At 33.5% G+C, this 16,679-nt stretch overlaps 1 protein-coding gene across 1 annotated transcript in view; it reads left to right on the top strand.

Annotated features, from left to right (window-relative positions):
* LOC145666939 (trypsin-1-like) overlaps positions 1-14,415 on the top strand; it is a 34,695-nt gene extending 20,280 nt beyond the window's left edge. The window contains exons 4-7 of the mRNA XM_081734558.1: positions 7,053-7,203; positions 10,508-10,621; positions 13,476-13,631; positions 14,198-14,415. Of these exons, the coding sequence (XP_081590684.1) occupies positions 7,053-7,203; positions 10,508-10,621; positions 13,476-13,631; positions 14,198-14,341 (565 nt within the window). The 3' untranslated portion in view covers positions 14,342-14,415. The remainder of the gene's footprint in view (positions 1-7,052; positions 7,204-10,507; positions 10,622-13,475; positions 13,632-14,197) is intronic.
* The last annotated feature ends 2,264 nt before the right edge of the window (positions 14,416-16,679 follow it).

The following is a 16,679-nucleotide window of genomic DNA, read 5'->3' as shown; positions in this document are numbered from 1 at the left end:
TTTAACCTCGCTTCTTGATGATTTTCGAGGTCGAAAATTATGAAGCAGTGAGAATGTGACGCTAAATCCAAAAATATGGTTACATTGCTCTTTATTGAAGGAATTGAGAAGGCTATTTTGGATTAATATGCATTATAAAAGACATTTTCTCTCTCTTGACTTGCTACAAGCTAGCAACAGAAACAGGAAATACGTAAAACGTTCTGAAAGTGACTAATGTTGCTTTTGCTGCGCAATTTTGTAGGAAGTTTACTTGTCGAAGATTACTCATAAGTCATCCTACAGGATACATAATCATGATTTTGGCAACGTGACACCGCATTAATATGTTGAAATTGGTTATATAGATATGAATCTGTAGATAAGTCTAGAGATCACGCTATTGAGTTCTTCCGGCTGTGACAGTACACGTATGTACATGTGTGTCACGCCACGTATTTTGGGTGCGGCAGTCTCTAAGAGCCAATCAAAATGCAAAAGAGCAATAAGTTTCCATATTTGTGGAGATGATAAAACGGATGTACTGACGGATGTGAGGCTTGGGTGTGACCCTCGAGAATAATATAAAAGAACCTCAAGGTCTCAAACGGTTGATTGAGAAGTTCACAAGTTCCGGTGCGAAGGTGCAGAGGTTCGAGACGTCGGTTGTGACCAGACAGAATCATCGTCAAAGTTTCTAAGAGTTACAAGAATACTACCATAAGGTATGTATAATCCCTTGTTGCATCATAAAATTCAAGTTTAGAGATGTCATGCAGTACTTCAAAATGAATTGTGTATCTACCATAAAACTTTCAAGATTAAGAACTGTTGTCACATACTTGTATTTCATCTTCCGTTTCTTCTAACTTAATATTTCAATCTCTAGCCTGTCAATCAATATATATAAATTAAGGTATCAATCTATCAAATTAACTATCAGATATTCCATTACTTTTTCACTAAATCAAATTTTGTTATATATTACCATTTTAGTTATGTAATAAACTTACTTTTTATAAATAATGTTGTCATTCCCCTAGATGAAAACCACCTTTTCCCATGAAAATAATGGTGTAATTTAAGTATATTTCTTTGTGACATCCGCTACAGAATTAGCGTGAGCAGATCTCTACATTATGGTGGAATAAAACGAGCTAAATAATTAAAAAGAGTCTGCACATTGTCACAGTATCAAAACTGTAAAATACCCCTACACAATTTAAAATTTCCTTCATAATCTACATGTACTTCTGTTCACCTAAACGACAATATTTTTCCTGTATAATTTCTCTTATTCCAAGTGACCCATATTATTGAAATTAAATAAATAGTGTTTTTAATTAATAAATAAATTATTCAATTACACTCAACAAGCTGGTTTACAGACTTATCTTTAACTGATATCAGAGGCAATGAATAAAATCTGGAGCAAAGGGTTCAGTTTGAACTTTATTTTCAATTAAAATTATTTCCAGAAAACTTTTAGTTTACAGGTATTTTACAATATCAGAATAGGTAGTCTGCTAAATTGAACTGCAGTACTATATATTACATTCTCTTTAGTAATGTGATTGTGGATACTACTTACTACAGTTTTAGGGTCAAAATAAACTGATAATCGTCAACGTCAATCGAATTTTACGAATTTTCATCCGTTAAAACGAGGAATAAATATATTGCAAACCAATACCTGTACTCTCCTTATTTTATAAATATAACAGCCGTTTCATTCGATTTCTTTTAATGCAGTAAAATAATACTGCAATGCAGTTAAATTCTCCAAAGTAGCATGAATGCAAGCTGAGAATTATAGAATATATAAATAAAATAACACGAAGAGTAAGAAAATTACACTTACTTTGCTTCACAATTTAAGTCTGGCAAATATCGATTATTTAAGTGAGTCTCCCTTCTACTTCGAGCTTACGTAGGGAAAAAACGATATTACGAAGTAAGGTGTACCTAGAAAATCATAAACAGTATGATCAGAAACAAAAAAAAAAAGGAACTAGGAAGTTTCGAGTAGATTACGATGGTATTCAGTCAGTATGGGTAATTGCACTTTTTGATTGCTCTTACTGGCAGACGATTGTCTATAGGGAAGAACCGATTTAAGACAACCTTGTTCCTTAGAGTTATAGTTCCATTACTTCTCCCCTCCAGGGAATGCAGCGTAAATTCAATTTATGATATTTCTATGTACTAAATTTGGGATTGTGTTGTTTGTATTACATAGTGTGATTTAAAACGTATAAACCTCTACATTTAGACGGAGCTTTTAGGTAAAATATTGATTTCCGCAGCCGATTACAGCTACAAAGTCTAATTGCTGCATACATGTTTATATGTGAAATGAAAAGCATGTTATATTCTATGGAGCAAAGACCCAGATGGGAAATTTATAAGAGAGTTAGTTAATTTGTTCTGTAATATATAAGGAGGATAAAGAGCACATTTGACATTTCTGGGCTCCACGGTGTCCTCGGTTCCTGTGTATTTAACATTGCCGTTAATCAGGAGTTCTTAACAAATGAAACAAGCCGTAATCCAACGGTCCAATGTTCGAGAAAAGTGTACATATGTTAGTTTTGTCTTACTTAATCGGACAATGGTATCATTCATGACTTGAATAATTATAAGTTCTCAAATGAAAAAGAAAACTTCATGTGGGATTCACAAACACTGGTTAAACAGGTTAATATATATTTCTTATATTAAATATATACTCGTGTATATATTTAAATTCCATATTTTTTGCAATATTACTAGATACATTAATGGAACAAAATAATAATAATAATAGCAGTTGTCCCGATGTGTTAGATTGGATCTGAGTTTAGTGTCGCTTCCAGCACTGAGGCTATATGAGCAGCGGACTTACTGTTTAAAGTAAACCACGAAATAAGACCAATATAATAGGTTCAAATGTCATTGTTTTCCACTGGGAATCAAACTTGAAACCTCTGTTTTAAATGCATTTGTATTAGCTATTAAGCAAACAGGAATAACTGCTGAACAACCCAAAACATTGAACTCCACACTAATTTAGAAACGAATGCCTAGCACTAACCTCTATGTTGAGGTTAAATACAATTATTTATTCGCTCTTAGATTATCCAGATAATTTCGTTTACGCGTTGTTTAGTTCAAGAAAAAGAGCAAGTATGTGTCATTTTCGTAATTTTGATACATTTCCTTTGTTTCCTAATATAAGGAATATTCAAAAAGAACCAAGCCGGAGGCCATGGAGCAGAAACTCTTTCCTGTATCTGTGAAGTATTGGCCCACTGGCTGCTGAGACACTCGTCTCACTGCGACACACGGCAGTGAATGGCTGTAGTGAAAATCAGTTCAGAACGTACTGCCGGACATCGTTGTCCGAGGAGAATAGTTTGCCCCTCGGAGCCTTTTTAAGGACACCAAAATTGGCATAAATTCGGGTAGAGAAGTCTGGATTCTATTCAGGGTGACTGAGAGCTCCCACTTGAATTCCTGCACGACTGCCCTGACTGTGTTGGCCGTTTGAGGTCGTGAATCGTCATGGAGCAAAATGATCCTACGGGTGAGCTTGCCTTGTCATTTCGATTTCATCGCTTAGCAATGGTTGGTCAACGTCTGCGAGTAGCGCTCGGCATTTACTGCTGTTCCGTGCTACAGGAAGTATATCAGAATAGGGCCGCCTTAGCCAAAGAAAACAATCAGCAAAATCTTTCCTGCATTGTGTGAATGGCCTTAGATTTTTTGGTAGTTGTGACTCTGGATGCTTCTACTGGAGGCTTTGTGATTTCGATTCTGGTTTGAAGTGATGACACCAAGACTAATCTCTGACGGCCACTCGTACCAGAAACTCATTCCGTTCCCTAGCATAGCGTTGCAAATGATCAAGACAGTGGGCCATTAGAGATGCTTCCTGTTGTGGTTGAAAATTGTGGGGCACCCATTGCGCGCACACTTTGTTCAGTCTTTCCGTCATGGTAGTGTGCAAAATTCCCACGCTCAGGTTGACCTCGGCAACTACGGCTTTCACTGTAACTCTGCGGCCCTCGGTAACGAGTGCATCAATCAGCTCGACGATGTCATCGATAATGCAATGTGGAGTTCCAGACCCTGCATCAGCGACTAAGGACAGTCCTCCTTCTTGAAGCGCTTGTGCTACTCATTGACCCTTGCAGGAAACATGCAGTGTTTATTGTACACTTGTGACATTCTTCAATTCCTACTCCTTCCGCCGTCAGAAAACGAATAACCCCTCTTTTCCCCACCGTTGATGCCTTCATTTCACTGTTGCACTATTCACAGCACGACTGACCGCACTGGACGATTTTCTTCTGATCCGCTGGCTGGTTTGCACATGTGACGCACTGGCGGCGGGTTGTGAAGTTCTGCGCTCTTTTTGGAGCGCCTATTAGTTACACATGCAGCAATATTACCATTCTATCACCAGTATACATAGTACAGCCTTCGGATCGTTTCTTTGTGAACACTCCTTAAGCAAATGTGTGTCTTTATCATAATTTTGATATATTTCTATTGTTACCTACTATATCGAAGTACAAAATTGAAAATTTTGATAATGTTAATGTAATTTTTAGTCTTAACTGTTAAAATAAGAAGTTATGCTTATTTGCTCTAACAAATAAAATATGCTTGTAAATAAATAAGAAGTTATAAATAAGAGTAAATAAGAGTAAATAAATAAGAGTAAATAAGAAGTTATGCTTATTTGCTCTAACAGTGAAATATATGCTCTAACAACTAAAAATCTTCAGACATAATTTCATTCCCCTTTAAAAAAACTTCAAAATTTGTTCTAAAAAGGAAATATATAGTGTTACATATAAAATTAAGCAAATGGGTAAAACTTCATTAAAATGTTATGTTTTACAAAATTATACTTTTAAAATAGCAATACTCTGTCTATGGATGTCATATATTTTAACCGCACCTACAACAAATATTCACTGGTTCTTTAAATTATTACTATTGAGCCAATAAAATTGACAAACTCATCTGCCATAATCCTTCCATTTATTTATATTATATATCTTGTTGCTCCTGACAACGACATATCCAAAATCTCATAATTTAAAAACACTTGAATATCTTTATACATTAACGTTATAATTAACATATCTTTTCTTTTTCTTCTTCTAATAGTACAAACAATCAGCCAGCCTAGTACATATTTAAAATATCTTATAACCCAGAATTACAAGAGAGTACAGATTTACAATACGAATATACAACGTACCGTTGTACACCCTACCCTTATACGTAATATATAATGCATAAAAAATGATTTACTTACGTTACTAAACTTAGTTGAGCTAGCGTCAACGAGCAAAGGGGGTTAGAAGCCCCGCAGAGCTCGTTTTGTTCCACCTTGACCCCCACGATACGTCATACTCGGCTGATGCAACTTCGATGTAAATTTAACCTCACCCGCTTCCTTGTGACGAACTTCAAACAGTTGGCTAAGGTAGCGCCTGAAAAATATATGCTAATGTTCAATGCTAATTCCCAATATTAGCAATTATCGCTCCGTTCCATTCACTAGGACAGTGAAATATTTAACAACCTTAACTGCAAAACGACATGAATCATAATTCCATAAATACTCACTATTAAATACAATTAAGATTGTAACTACAAAAATAAAATAAAAGGTATTTATTCCATGTCAAGGAGAATATAATATAGTAACAAAAAATACGAACACAGTATTTAAAGTAAAGACAGGTGTTTATTTAACATTACCCCTTTCTAAACTATTAATTAATTATGTTTCAAAACCAAAAGTGATTATTCCTATTCACAAAACCTTATACATTTATATATGTATAACTATTTTACCTCTATGTTGTAAATTGAAAATATATTACGTATATCCCACCTTTTGTACAAAAGAGGCTCTTCATATCTTGAAAAAATATTATATAACTAGTCTCCTCTAAGGTACAGATTAGAATAGGTATACCAATAAATGTAATAATGCAAGTTAATTTTATTGTTATTAAAGTGTGCATAGCAATTGACAATGTAATTATAAATATAGCTAGCGGTCCATAAATATGAATTATTATTAAACTATAACTAAAGACAATTGTCGAATAAGATAATAAATAAAATGATCAACAATAATAACATCTTTCGAGTAATTATGAGCACAGTTTAAAAGATTATTTAAAATATAGTTTAAAAATTATTTTAGAAACATCAGAAAACGATGCAATTAACAATTTTTCTTAAATCTAACGATACGCTCGTTTGTTAGTGTTTAAGGAAATTTAGTATACAATTTTATTCATATTATCTATTTGTCTATACGATTATTTAACGTTTCTGACACTTGTTGATATCGGATATTTATACATTGGTTATTCCTGGTATTATGTGAATGATTTTCTAGTAACATTTATTGTACTTAACACCAAAAACAATTACAAAGTAAAAAAATTTATATATAATCATCAAAGGATGTGAAACACAAAACATACATATAGTTAGTATTTAAACATGAAATTACAATAAGTACACCCTTTTTTTCTTCTTCAGGTTATAACTTATAACATTCAAACTGAAAGTCCTAAATTTATACTGAAATATATCTAATTCAATAGTTCCAATTCTATTACCTGAATGAGATAATTTATACAGTGGAGAATTTTTATTAGTATTTATTCTATTATGAGGCAAGTAAAGAGTATTTCTTCCTCTTCGATTTTGTCTAGAACAACTAAAAGGTAATCTACCTTTAAAAAAGCCTATTATCTTCTCTATTGTCAATGAATTTTTTACTTATAGGAGGTAAAACGCATTAATAATAATTCACTTGAGACATTTTATAGTTACACCTCTGATGTTTTTGATTCGTTTAATACTTTAAATTTACAAATGAAAGAATTGTCTTTCACAGATTCAGATATCATTCAGGATATAGATATTACGTATAGTTCTCTCAACATTTCTTCTGTTAGAACTACTTATTTCCAATAGTTTCGTCTAGACTAAAAAAGGTGGAACATAAAGCAAGATAATATAATAATTACCTATATTTTACTCTTTCATAGCCTTCCAATAAGCTCCTACAGAATCTTGGCTGGTATTATTAACCTCAACGAAGAAGGTCAAGAACGCAGAGTTGCTGAAATTACAGTTCACCCAAATTACGGTCAAACCTTGATACTTCATACTCCTTTCAACGACATAGCTGTATTCAGGGTAAATATACATTGTTAACCAATTATTTCACGAATTAATTTTATCTTGTTCATATTATTTTTCTTCTTTCTTTCTTTCTTTATGCATTACGTAGATAAATGCAAATAATATCCAATAATACGATTTTTTAAATATGTTTTTACTTCTTAGGTACCAAGTTACAGGATAGATGTCATTGTTGTATTACACTAGTAAAAACAGAGTTTAGTGTCAATATCAGCAGAAACCATGTGGTATGGAAGGTTGTGAACAATATTTCTTTTAATGTTAAGAGAACAAAAACGTGCACGTTTTGTGCTTTCTATATGCTTTCTAACGCTCTCTGGCCCTCTCTGTCTGACCTATACCTCTAAACGAAAACAGTGTGGTAGAAGCCTGAACTCCATTGGCAGCACATGGCATCGACTTGCGCTGTTCGCTAATGAACACATTCTAAGAATATCATTATTATATCGTCATTATATCTTAATAAGTTGTAAACTGAAAAGAAGTTATGAAACTATGCGCGTACGTTATACGATGTGTCTAAAACAACACTGTGCTTATAAGTTCTTTCTATTTGAGAATTTCTAGCCGTTCAATTCGTAGCTTGTTTTCTATGTCTCATGAATGTCAGTTGATTTATTTTCATTAGTACACTTTACATTTACCATGAAATAAATTTACACGGACGTTTCTCACTATTATCGTAACAAAATAGCTGAGTGATTCCAATTGTGTGGAATCGTTACTCAAAGTTTCTACAGATTGATTTAGAAACAAGCGATCTATATTGCAAAAACGGCAAATCTAAACCGTTAAAAGTATTGACAGTGATATAGAGGACGACCAAGATTTACACTTCTTTAACAGCAAAAGTATATATTATCTACGCATTAAAATTATATGATATCTTATGTTGCTTATCAGTAAAATTATATTAGATATATTGTTTCAAGAATACAGCTATGAGTTAATCCAAAATCTCTTAAACATTTCGAAATAAGCATAATGTAACTGTATGTTGCTGGCATGATTGCCACTGAGCAAGTTGTTGTGTGTTAACTTTACTTTCGAATATTTCATACAAATAGAAATAAATTCTTTGCTGTTTGTAATGTGTCTTATCTCTCTCTTTGAAAATAATAATGGAAAACATTTTACATTGATTGAAGTGAAGTTTAAAATCTATCCAGTAACTTTCTCAGTATATATATTTGTATTCAAAATATATTCTCACAAGAGTTCGACGACAAAAATATCCTTAAGTTAGAGAAATACACAGTTTTGTTATGCATTTAGTGTACATACGAAAGTAGGGATTACCCTTTAAAATATATATTATGTTCAAGGCTGGCCTTGTGTTTGCTCTGCCAGTGTGCAAACAATGATGTAACTAACCGTTATAATATTATTCAACATTAATCATAATCAAGCTCGTGTTACAAAAAATTACATTATGATGCACAGCAAAAAATACAAGTCATGGTCGGCTATGATGAGTTTGAATTCAGCGCTAGTTTGCAATTCTGAGTTCAGTTTAACTTCTATGCTACTGACGGAATGTAGATTTAAATTAAATAATTAATGCAAACTGCAGAAGGCTCTTTTGAAAGAACAAAACAACTAAAGAATTTCAGCTTGATATATTTTCTAGATATTATCTTGTAACGACTCCTTCTTTGGCAGCAACTCTGAACACAACTACTTTCAGGTTGACACGTTCTCATATCAATTTCACGTCGAGGGGGACGTAGGGATGGCGACAGACGGGTTTTAAACCGCAGAGGACACCAACGAGAATTTCTAGGAAGACAATGTCCGTTTATAATAGTACAATGAAAAAGAAGAATAGTGAAATTGAAGGGAAAAGTACAAATATTGGCAAATGGTAAAGTTTGTTGCAAATTTGTAATTTTTATGGGGAGACATAGTATATTTAGAAAATAATTGTCATTTGGGTAGAAGAATGGAAAGTTTAGAGATTACTTGCAATCGCTTAGAAGGGGGAAAGTTTCACCCTTCGTGTGATATCACATTCCTAAAATAACAATGCAAGCTTTCAGAACTACAGTAAGTCGTATATGAGAGCAAGATGAAATTTTGGTTATCATTGGAGTGTAATATTCAGCAAACAGTTGTTATTAATAATGCTGAAAAAATTATTATTAATAATTGTTATTAATAAATTATTATTAAAAAATTGTTATTAATAATGCTCAGTTTTTTTATTTGTTGACAAATAAAAAAACTGAGAGGGAACGGGAATACTCTGAGAAGTCCATGAACACGACGTTGTCCACCACAATTTTACTTTTCCGGGGATCGAATCTTGGACCTCACGCACCACAATTGAGCGCCTGCCATTGTGCCACCGTGCCGCCATAAATATCACTAGTGAGAGATTTCGTTAATTTTGAGTATAAATAGTGTACGGTTATTACTTGAAGTAATAAAGGATGAAATTGAGTTTAATGAAATTAGTTGCAGTGATGTAACGCAAGGCTTATACATATATCACACAATCATATAAAATTTAAGTGAGATATATTGAGCACAAGGGAGCCAAGTCCAAATAAAAGGTTGTGAGAAAAATAGACAAAATGTTTATGCTCCATATAAATATATGAAAAATTGAATACTATTTTTACATTATAAGATTTTTTTGTAACTTCTGGATCTGAATCTTTTAAGCACTAGAGTGATATTCAAGTAGAGATCTTAAATAATTATGACAAATCTTAAACTAGATTAGGATTAGGAATTAGATTTCTGGGCTGTCAGCATCTAAATCCACTTAGCTCGTCACGTATGAGGGATGACGTCCCTCGGCGAGCACAGTATCCGATGAAAGGAAGGAAGAAAGGTTTGGGGAACAAAGGAAGCGACATGGGACCGCTATGTTATTCACCATTGCAACATTTGCCTCTTGTGAGTGAGGGAAATCCAGGAAGATTCTCACTCTGGATGGCTGGCCTGAAAAAACTTTTAAACATTTTAGACCGAGTGTTCCCATCGGGAATCAAACCTGGAACCGCTCGCAACAAAGGCGAGAGAGTTTGCAACTACGCCACGCGGGGCCATTGAAACTTAGAAATGACCAAAACTTTAAATAGTAAACTCAAATTGTATAATGTGTTCACGTTCTGTAATGCTTGCATTAAAATATAACTAAAACGTTAAATTCTTTTGAGCTTTTCAAATTGCTGTGAAGGGTATTATCAATATTACGCAAGTAAAATACGAAAGACGTAATGAAGTTATTAAGAAATTTAAGAATAGTTTAGTTGTAAACATAAAAATATAGTAAATATTTTTGTTCCAGGTGAATGAACCTTTTGTATTCGATGACAACGTTCAACCAGCTCGGCTTCCCACAGCTGGACAAACACTTGCTCCAGGCACTGAAGTTACCGTTACAGGATGGGGTTATATTAAGGTGAAAATTTGTTGATTAATTAATAATAAAAATTAAGACTTCTGTACAATTTTATTATTACTGATACAATTGTTATAGAACCACTTGCTAAGTTCTTTCATTCGTATCATTAGGGGAATAACTACACAGAATGATAAAAGAATAGGTTGAGGGTACTGTTTATCAATATTTCTATAGTTATTTCATTTCTGGTTATAATTTTATGCACTATGTTATTTGAAATAACATTTGCATAGTAGCAACTGCGTGTTTATAGTTTAAGTAGTACAAAAATGCATATTTCTATCATGTTAATTAGAAAGACATTAATTTAACCAAAAGAAAAATCATTATTTTTTGCTTTGAATATGACTAACGTAACTTTCTACTCTTAATATACAATTATTAGCACTACTTCTTGCTGTTCAAGTGGCAGCCTCCGGCACTAGCCGAGGGATTTCAGCCATCCGATCTGAATCATGATTCGCAATCCATCGCCACATGGACGAAATATGAGAAAGCTTACTGGGTAACCCTGTTCATGAAGATGAAATCCGAATACCTAAGTGCTATGACACTTTCGGAAACAGTATGAAAGGGTATCACCATTGCAACCAATTATTCGGGCTTGACATACGTCATTTATGAAAACAAGTAGTGTTTTTCATGAACTGGGAACGAATCCAGATATGTTTTAGGTACCAATGTGAGAAAGGTACGGCAGGATTTTGCAAGGAGTCCGACAAAACCAGAGTATACGGCAAGCATAGAATCGGAAATGTCGTGGTCAATAGTGCACAAAGTCCCGCATTAGAGGATACATCTTTATAGCTAGAAGGTGCACTTTTTCAGACATTAAAGCCTCAGAGTGGTTTTCAGATGAATACTAGCCAAGAATGACCTAAGCATTGACTTTTTGGGAGGTTTTTTTTTCTCACGTGAGTGAGCTATTCATGTATCTCGCAAACTCTATTATTACAACGTTCATATGTTGAGATTATAATGCCCTCATATTTCACGTGAAGCGGAGAGAGACAAACCCAAGTTCAATGGCAGTGAGAACTTATATAAAATCACATTATTAGTTCAGTCTTTTCAGAGACTTTACTTTAAGACTAATATTTACTATTATATGTTACAAATGTTTATTGTACTACAATAGGATCTTTGAAACTTGATATCGTATAGCAAAAAGTAAAGACCCCCTTTATTAGATCTTCAATATCCTTCAATTTCTTGTTAAAAAGCTTCCAGATAGGTGGATGAAGGATATAGTCCGATTCGGTGGCTGCCATGATCACCTGACCTAACGCAACTAGACTTTTCTTACGGGGTTTTGTAAAGAATCAGCTATACCGGACCAAGACTGCAAACCTTCATGATGTGAGGAAAGACATTCCCAATACATTCTAACATGTCAACGTGGAATTCCTAGAGTGTACATGGAAAGAAATTGAAAACTGAGTGCACGTTACCCTTGCTACTTGAGGTGCACGCAAAGAAACATAACATTCTGAGTTATCTTGTAACAAATTGAAAATCGGTTGTTGTTAACTAGTACAGTTTTAAAGTTAAAAAAATAATTTATGTATAAGCATTTTTAGAGAAGCATATCCTAACCTTGTATAGTGTTTTCAATAGCTAATAGTAAATGCATAGCTGCAATATTAATCCGTGTATGTCCTTCAGTGCTATGTCAATTAAGCGGTACTTTCGATCAATTTTGTAATATTTTCTTACAGAAAATAATTGTTTAAGTGGGTCCTGTGACCCTTTGGGTTCTTTTAGATACTGCTCGAATATTACAGATAGGATTATATATACAAACATTTCGTAAAACGAACCAAATAGCATCCGAGCTTAAAAATTACGAAACACAAAATACTTTAGTAGTAGAATGGAAGTAGTTAAAGAAGGGATGTTCGGAGCAAGTCCCCTCAAATAATTTACTACACGAACGATTTTATTTTGAGAGGTGATAATTTTCTTAAAGAATTATGTCATCTTACAATCCAATGGTATGAATGTCTTTCTACGTACTTTAGCGAAAAAGGTGTTTCACAGCTCCATGGGTTTAACTTTTTTTTATTTTCTTTTCTTTTCTTTCTTTCTTTCTTTCTTTCTTTTCTTTTCTTTTCTTTTCTTTTGCGTTACAAGAGTTACGACAGATCATTAAGTTTATTCTATAAAATTAAACCAAACCAAACCTTAGTATGGAGCTGAAAAATAACCTGCGTATGTGAAATGAAGCACTTGCCCACAAGTATTTAAATGCTAATGACGCCAGTCAGTAATGGTATTCCAAAAGAGAATTCCCCAAATATCACATAACATGAAATGACCTAAAATTATTTTTTACAATTAAACTATTATTTGGAATAAAATCGTGGTCATTAATCTTAAATAATTCAACATTCCAATAAAACTGACAATTCATAGCTCTTTTTTAAAATATAATTTTCCGAAAAGAAACTGATCATTTCTCAAGTATGCTGAGCCTTGGAAGAAATCTAATTGTGACTAAGAAATCTAATTGTGGAAGAAATCTAATTGTGACCAATTGTGAAATCTAATTGTAAAGAAATCTAATTATAATTTTGAAATTTCTTGTCAAAATTATAATTGACAAGAAATTTCCTCATCTCTCAAAGTGACCCAGCTAGTTTTGTTTCTAAAGTTAACCTTTTCTGAGAAATTAGTCAAAAGCCAAAGGAAAGTGCCCCTTCATGACCTATGTATCCAAGATCGATCAACAGATTCTTTTATTATGTTGATGAGGAAGGCAATTACAATCCTTTGAAAAATAAGGATTACTGATTGTGGTCACAAGTACCGTATAATCGAGTTCTAATTCCATTGACCTCATTTTTTTTAGGAATTTGGGCCACTATCAGAAGACCTGTTGCAAGTTCAAGTACCTATTGTAAGTCCTGAAGAATGTAATGATGACTACTCACATTCACTTATAGGCGGAATTCGTGATGGCCAGATATGCGCAGGTGTCCCAGAAGGTGGAAAGGACTCCTGTCAGGTAATCACTTATTCACTTATTATACGTAATAAAAACTTAATATTACATGTCAATAAGAAATGTTCCTTGTTTATAGAACGTTTAAATACTTTCCTTACTGCATTGTATGCTAATGGCTGTGTCTTGTCACAGTCTCTACTGTTTTACAACGAACTAAGTATGTACTTGGATAAAAGAACAAATATGACAGTTTATTTTAACTTAATAAGGAATATTAAGTTAATAATTTCTGCAATTTCTAATAGTTTAATAATTAACTTGTTTCTTTCTGATGATGAAGTTACTAGTATTGAAGAAATTACTAACTTTTTCTATATACGAGTTAATTCTAATATATACAAATGCGTCTTAATACTGGTAAATGTGGGCTAATTACTTAATATATAATTTTAAGATAAATTAACTTCTTTTTGATCACGGTCACATATTCTTATTTGAATTGAGCTATGACGTCATGTTGAACAGCTTTCTGCCACCTTTATTTCACATTTCCATAACTCTGTAGTTTAAAACGGAATTTTCTTTTCTTGAATATACGTTAATTATTACAATGTTTTCCTTAACAGGGAGACAGTGGCGGTCCTCTCACTCTTAATGGCGTTCTTATGGGCGTTGTCTCCTACGGCAATGGTTGTGCTGAACCAGGATTTCCTGGAGTTTACACTGATGTAGCTTATTTCTTGGACTTTGTCAACAGTGTTATTGGCTAATTATTTTAATTATTTACATGGATTTTAAACATATGTAAAACAAAATAAATACATTATTAGATAAGTAAATTTAACTGAGACTTTAATATCTTGATTCCTAAAAACAATTATTATTATTATTATTATTATTATTATTATTATTATTATTATTATTATTATTATTATTATTATTATTATTATTATTATTATTATTATATTTCAAAAATAAGTCAACATATTTATGTCAGTGTCCTAAGTAATGAATGAATAACAGTTCTGTATAGTGTACAAATGATTTGGACTAACAGTAGATAACTTACATTTATTCATGCATTTTAAATCAAGAAAAATACCTGCTTTACGATGCATTTATTATTAAACACACAAATACACTTTTTAAAAATACTTTAATAAGTATTTGTGAGACAATTAGTGTTGATTCTTGGACATGAATTTTAGGTCTGAGATAAGATAAATAAACTTTTAAGCACATAGTCTTCTATGAACATGGTTATCAAAAATTAATAACATTTCTTTGAATCCTGAGAGCGATGGCCATTTCGTGAGCTTCCCGCCAATCTAGGAGCTAACATGTGTCCCTTTTGTGTACATGGTTCTTTGTAGTGTTGTGAAGGCCTGGAAAAAGCCGGAAATTTTTTAGCAAAAAACATTCTTTTATTGTTTCTTTCCCGAGCTTTATAGGAAAATAAAAGGTTAGGGTTTTGAATTGTATAGATGTCGGGGAGATAGCCCGACTATAGCGCTGTAATGGCAATCTATAGAATTATATCTATTTGAAATTTACGTCACAGGTTATAAGCTTCAATTGTGAAGCTGAAATCAAATTGGTCGGAATAAAATTCTGTACTATCGAGTTTAATAAAAAGTGAATAGAAAATTTTGGATATAATAGTTACACTAAAGCAACTGTTCGCGATAGTAAAAAAAAGCAATAATAATATTGTGGTAGTTAAGAATTGTATCTGGTGAGTGTTTCAAAGTGTATGTATTTTTCTTGAAATTACTGGTTAAATAAGTTGTAGGGTGAGTTCGCTAATAGTCGACCGCTGAAAGAAAATCTTACTTCTAAACGCTTAAAACGTGATACTTTCATTATATTTGACAAAAGTAAATTATTTACATTATTTGGGTTCTTTTGTACCATACCGTGTGTTAACTGCTCACTTTTAAAATTTTGCAGTGATATAAAAATACATTTTATCAAAACTCTTCAAAATTCCCACTTGTCGGCCACCGTCGCTCAGTAGTCGACCGCATTCATGCTATTAGTCGACAGCGCTCAATTTCTATTGTTTCTACCGAGTAGAAGTAATTGATGATATTTAGTAATTGTATTATTCGTGAGATATGAACTTGACAAAACTATGATATAGATTTTATTTTCTTTACTTAGTGATTATAAATGAAAGAATCAGGCTATTAGGGTTTGATACATAGCTACTTTATTTGGAATAATGAATTTGAATATTGTAATATCCTGTGTGATGTAAACAAACAATTCCACGCATCAGTGTTTATAAACACCTCCACGTGGTTCGGAAAGAGGATCTCCCACCAGATGGATCTACAGTTACATGCAGACGACGGCTTCTGGCCCCCTCCAGGAGCAGAAGACGACATCGGAGCAGCATCGCCACCGCCACCCAAGGAACAATATAAATTGGATGGACAATGACAACTCGACACCAGTTTTCTGGTGACCCTCCTCTAGTCTGCTACGGGACTTTTGGAATAATCTAACACCAGGCCTTTAGTCTGCTACGGGACTACGCCTATCCTATCTCCTTTCTTAGCCTGTTTCGGGGCTCTGTCTGGGAATCCTAACCACAGCCGCTTAGCCCGCTACGGGGCTCTGTTGGCCACTTAACCCGCCTCTGCTTGAACTCATGAAGGAGAGTGGGAAACAGATAAAATTAAGGAAGGAGTAGGTGAGCTGCGGATGTGTTTGCGTTGTGTCTCAGTTAGAAAATATAGCTCAGTTTCGAGTGATAGTTCAAGTGAGAGTGATGTTTTATCTGATCATGATTCAGTAGCTGATCCAGATTTTCAGTGTTCATCTTCGCTTAGTTGCACTATCATTATCATTATCACCACCTAATCAGCCAAGTACGAGCATTCTCTCTGTCCCTGTGCATGGGGATGTGGGGGGAAGCTCTATCTCCGACAGTCCAGTTGACCAGTTGAAAAGAAGTAAAGTTCGTCCTGCAAAGGAAATGAATGGAAAAAGAACAATGCAAGCATTCTTCGTAATTCAGGAAAGGCTTATGTCTCAGCATCAAAGAATGCAAAATGTTTTAAAGCGAGACAAATGCGTCCTCCTTGTAGTGCAAAATGTAGA

The sequence above is a fragment of the Thermobia domestica genome, chromosome 1, assembly GCF_964235325.1.
Source record: "Thermobia domestica chromosome 1, izTheDome1.hap1.1, whole genome shotgun sequence".
Classification (NCBI taxonomy): Eukaryota; Metazoa; Arthropoda; class Insecta; order Zygentoma; family Lepismatidae; genus Thermobia; species Thermobia domestica.
The sequence above is the reverse complement of the archived record's forward strand: the minus strand, read 5'-3'. Positions and strand labels throughout refer to the sequence as shown.